Source organism: Calidris pugnax, unplaced genomic scaffold (genome assembly GCF_001431845.1).
Source record: "Calidris pugnax isolate Ruff unplaced genomic scaffold, ASM143184v1 scaffold535, whole genome shotgun sequence".
NCBI lineage: Eukaryota > Metazoa > Chordata > Aves > Charadriiformes > Scolopacidae > Calidris > Calidris pugnax.
In genome coordinates, this window is record NW_015091323.1 from 168,309 (window position 1) to 172,852 (window position 4,544).

At 65.7% G+C, this 4,544-nt stretch overlaps 1 protein-coding gene across 1 annotated transcript; it reads right to left on the reverse strand.

Moving 5' to 3' along the window:
* LOC106899216 (transcription factor RelB homolog) lies at nucleotides 1–4,435 on the reverse strand (the record flags this gene model as incomplete). Its single annotated transcript, XM_014960945.1, has 9 exons — nucleotides 4,347–4,435; nucleotides 4,159–4,167; nucleotides 3,259–3,722; nucleotides 2,955–3,112; nucleotides 2,651–2,742; nucleotides 2,393–2,524; nucleotides 2,005–2,109; nucleotides 1,311–1,526; nucleotides 1–14 (listed from the first exon to the last, which is right to left on the reverse strand). Coding segments are annotated over exons 1-9 (1,215 nt in total), but the record flags the coding sequence as incomplete, so codon positions are not given.
* Between the last annotated feature and the right edge of the window lie 109 nt (nucleotides 4,436–4,544).

A 4,544-nucleotide genomic window follows, 5' to 3' on the forward strand; every position in this document is an offset into this window, starting at 1 on the left:
CACCCCGTAGGCGTCTGTGGGGGGGGATAAGCACCAGTGTCCCCCCCACAGCGTCCCCCCCACCCCCTCAGCCTTGTCCCCGTGCTGGGAGCCTGTCCCCAGCCTGGAGAGAGCCATTCCCACCCCGCAGGCTTTGTCCCCGTTTCCACCCCGTGTCCCCATCCCAAGTGGGCTGTCCCCCCATCCCAAGGGCCACATCCCAACCCTGGGGGGTCCCCTCCCCACTGCATGTCCCAGCTTCAGGGGTCCTGTCCCCATTCCATGTCCCCGTCCTGGGGGCCTGTCTCCATCCCAACCCCGGGGGTCCTGTCCCCACTCCATGTCCTCATCCTTCAAATCCTCGTCCCCATACTGGGAACCGACATCACACCTGGTGTGTCCCCACTCGCTCTCATCCTGCTCCCAGTGGCCCCATTCCAAGTGGGCTGTCCCCATCCCAACCCTGGGGCTCCTGTCCCCGACTGCATGTCCCAACTCCAGGGCTCCTGTCCCCATCCCAACCCTGGGGGTCCTGTCCCCACTCCCTCCCATCCTGCTCCCAGTGGCCCGTCCCCATCCCAAGTGGCCCGTCCCCATCCCAAGTGGGCTGTCCCCATCCCAAGGGCCACATCCCAACTCCAGGGCTCCTGTCCCCATCCCAAACCTGGGGGTCTTGTCCCCACTCCGTGTCCCCATCCTTCAAATCCTTGTCCCCTGGGGACTGACATCACACCTGGGGTGTCCCTAGTCCCTCTCATCCCCCTCCCAGTGGCCCAGGTCCCCATCCCAAGGGCCACATCCCAACCCCAGGGCTCTTGTCCCCACTGCATGTCCCAACCCTGGGCGTCCTGTCCCCACTCCGTGTCCCCATCCTTCAAATCCTTGTCCCCTGGGGACTGATGTCACACCTGGGGTGTCCCTAGTCCCTCTCATCCCCATCCCGGTGACCCAGGTCCCCATCCCAAGGGCCACATCCCAACCCCAGGGCTCCTGTCCCCACCCCGTGTCCCCATCCTTCAAATCCTTGTCCCCTGGGGACTGATGTCACACCTGGGGTGTCCCTAGTCCCTCTCATCCCCATCCCGGTGACCCAGGTCCCCATCCCAAGGGCCACATCCCAACCCCAGGGCTCCTGTCCCCACCCCGTGTCCCCATCCTTCAAATCCTTGTCCCCTCCTGGGGACTGACGTCACACCTGGGGTGTCCCCACTCCCTCTCATCCCACTCCCAGCGGCCCAGGTCCCATCCCACGTGCCATGTCCCAACCCCAGGGCTCCTGTCCCTGTCCCTGTCCCCGCTGTGCCCCTGGCCGTGCGGTGGCCGCGCGGTACCGTGGTCGGTGGGCAGGTAGGTGAAGCGGAAGGCCTCGCTGCAGACGCTATCGGTGAGGCGCTGCAGGAAAACCTCCACCTCCACGGGCTCCGCCAGCTCCAGGTGCTGGTAGGGCGGCGTCTTGAAGACGATGGCGACCTGGCGGTGAACGTCGGCCTGCGAGAAATCCGCCCGCGCCTCCCACGTCTCCTTCCGGAAAACCACCGCGATGTCCTCTGCCGGCATTGGGAGGGGGGTGTCAGCAAGGTGGCAGGACCCCCCCCAGCTCCAGCCCTCAAAGTCACTTACCGACACTTGGGGTCCCCACTCCAGCACCCTGAGGTCACCTCTCCTGCACCCAGGTCCCCCCCTTCCTGCTCTCCACCCTGATTTAGGGTCCTCTCTCTGGTGCTGGGTCCTCCCCCTCCAGCCCAGGGGCCCTTCCCCTCCAGCAGAGGGGCTGGGAGGCTGCAGGACCCCCTTGCTCTCCTCTCCAGCACCCAGTTCCCCCCTCCAACACCCAGGGAAGGGTTAGAAGCCTGGGGAAGTTGGCAGCTCCCAGCTCCCAACCCCGTTTGGACCCATCCCCAAATTCTTCCAGCAGCTCCAGCATCCATCATTCTCCTTCACCCCCATCCTGGCTTCCCAAGGGGGTGTAATCCAGCTCCTAAAGACGCCCTCAGGGTCGCAGAGCTCCCAGCTCGTCCCCGGTACCTTTCTGGACCTTGTCGCAGAGGAGGTAGAGCTCCTCGCCACCCGTGCAGGGACCGCTCTCCTTGTTCATCCGGCAGATCCGCAGCTCCGAGGTGTTGGTGGACTCTGCGGGCAGCGCCACGGCTCAGGCTGTGACCAGGCTCGGGCAGTGGGGACATTCAGCATCGTCTCTTCCCAACCAGCCTCATGGGATGGAGGCGACAACCCCACCCCGGGCACAAGGGACAAATCCCCACTGGCCACATGGGACCAACCCCGGCCAAATACCGCAGCCCGAGCCGATCCCCAGCGAGGAACTGGATGGTGCAGCGTCACCACCCAGCCCAGGGAGGGTTCTGGGGGTCTGGTGGCCCAACCAGAGGCACAAAGTCCCACCGCCACCACCTACTCTTGTCGAAGATGGGCTCTGAGAGCACAGGGCTGAGGTGCCGTGTCTGCCCGGAACCGTCCTTGTAGGAGGCCTGGAAGCAGATCCTCACCACGTTCATGTCCACCTCCTGATGGTTCTTGAGGGAACCGGCTTGGGGAGAGGAGAGGGGATAGTCAGTGGCCCCACATGGAAGGGCTGGGGACATCCCCACGGGACCCGGATCCCCTGCAGCGACAGGGTCTCAGCCCCCAAAACTGGCTCTGCTTGAGCCCCCACCTTTGAAGGGGTCAATGCCCAACTGCAGCTTCTTCTCTATCGCCGCCTCGATCTCCTTCTTCTTCACACACTGGATACCCAGGTTGCTAAAGCTGCCGGGGAGCAGAGACACGCTGGGGAGGCAGCTCCCCCCATCCAAAACCCCCAAGGACCCAGGTGTCCTGTCCCTCCCAGCCTCCCACTTCCCAGGGAAATCCCCCCAAAACCTGTCCTTGGCACGAGCTGATGCCCGCATCCCCATGCGAGGTCCCCGATGCCGCCCAGCACAGCTCCCTGCCTGCAGGCTCACCCTGGCATTGCCTACCTGTGCTTGGGGTTGGTCTGGGGCTTGAGGACGACCTCGCAGAGCCCGTTGCTGCAGTCCTTGCCCACCAGGCCATGGGGGTGGACGCGATAGGGCCAGTCCTTCCACACCAGGCACGCCGTCACCTTCACCTCGGGGATGGCCTGGCAGTTCAGCAGCTGGGGAGACACGAGCCCGTGACACCCACGCGGCTCTGGCAGCGTCCTGTCCAGCACCCACGGGGCTCTGGCAGCCCCCCAAAACTCTTCTGCCACCCCCCAAAAGCCTCAGCTTGCCCATGCTGGGCTGCCTCTGAGCTGCTCACCTCAATGGCCGGCAGCGTCTTGCTGGCGTCGGTGCTGCTCTCGCCCAGGATGCTGCCGGCCGAGCGGCCCTCGCACTCATAGCGGAATCGCATGCCCCGCTGCTTGGGCTGCTCCGTGATCACCAGCTTGGGCGGCTCCAGCAGCTCCTCCAGCTGGTCCTTGCTCTGCCCGGTGGCCGGAGACCAGCGATGACGCCCGCCGGTGCCCGTTGTGCCCCGCGGCACCAGCTTGGGCGACAGCGAGAGGGTGCTGAGGCTCTGGGCGAGCTGGGGTGACCGCGTGTCGGCCGGCAGCACCACGGACCCGTACGGCGCCAGCCCGGCGGCCAGAGGGGGCCGAGGGGCCACCACGGGGCTGGAGCCACGAGCCACCAGCTTGGCTGAGCCTTTGGGCAGCGCTTTAGGCAAGACAGGGGCCGGATCCAGCTGGAAACCATCCTCCTTCATAACCTCTTCGATGATCTCTGCAGGATGAGCCGGGTGTCAGGGAGCCCCCAGGACGGGGAGGACCCCGAGTCGTGGGTGAGATCCCCCTGGGATCCCCCCTGAGCCAGGGGAAAGGACGAGACCAGCCAGATCCTGCCGTGTTTCCACCCACAAACGCCTCCTCTGTGGGCAGGGCAGAGGACAGAGCAACTGTCAGGAGGGAGCAGACGGCCCGTCCCCTCCCCTGGACCCCATCGCATCCCCGTGGGGGGGGGTTCACTGCTGGACAGTACACAGCTCTGCACCCCAAATCCTGCTCACGGCCCCGGGGAGGATGGATCCGGCCAGTCCAGGCACGCAGAGGAGGGGACACCCCATCACCGGCTCTGTCACCTGAGGCTCCGGGATCCTGCTCTGGCCAAGGTCCCCCAAAAACACGAGGTAAAACTTACCAGCTGCCCACGGTCCACTCACCTAAATCATCTGAAACGACAAAATTCACCCCCTGAGTCTCCCCCCTGCTGCGAGGAGCACCCCCAGCCTGCAGAGGCCAAGCTGGAGTCACCTCTGCTCCTGGGGTGGGGTCCCAGCCCCCTGGGGAGGTCCCCCCACCACAGGAGGGGACCCCGGGATCTGAGGGGGGGTGTGTGGGGGGGTCTTACCAGTCCCGGGTGTGGCGTGTGCCATGGCCAGGCCGGGGTCCTGCAGGGCAGCGCCTGTGGGGACACACGGAGTCACCCCACGGAGTGGGACTGGGGGTGGGCGTGGGCCCCCCCCAAATGGATGGAAGCTCTCCCAGAAGAGGGATTAGGGGTCCCCCCAGATCCTGTCCCCCCCCTCCAACTCCCCCCCCTCCAACT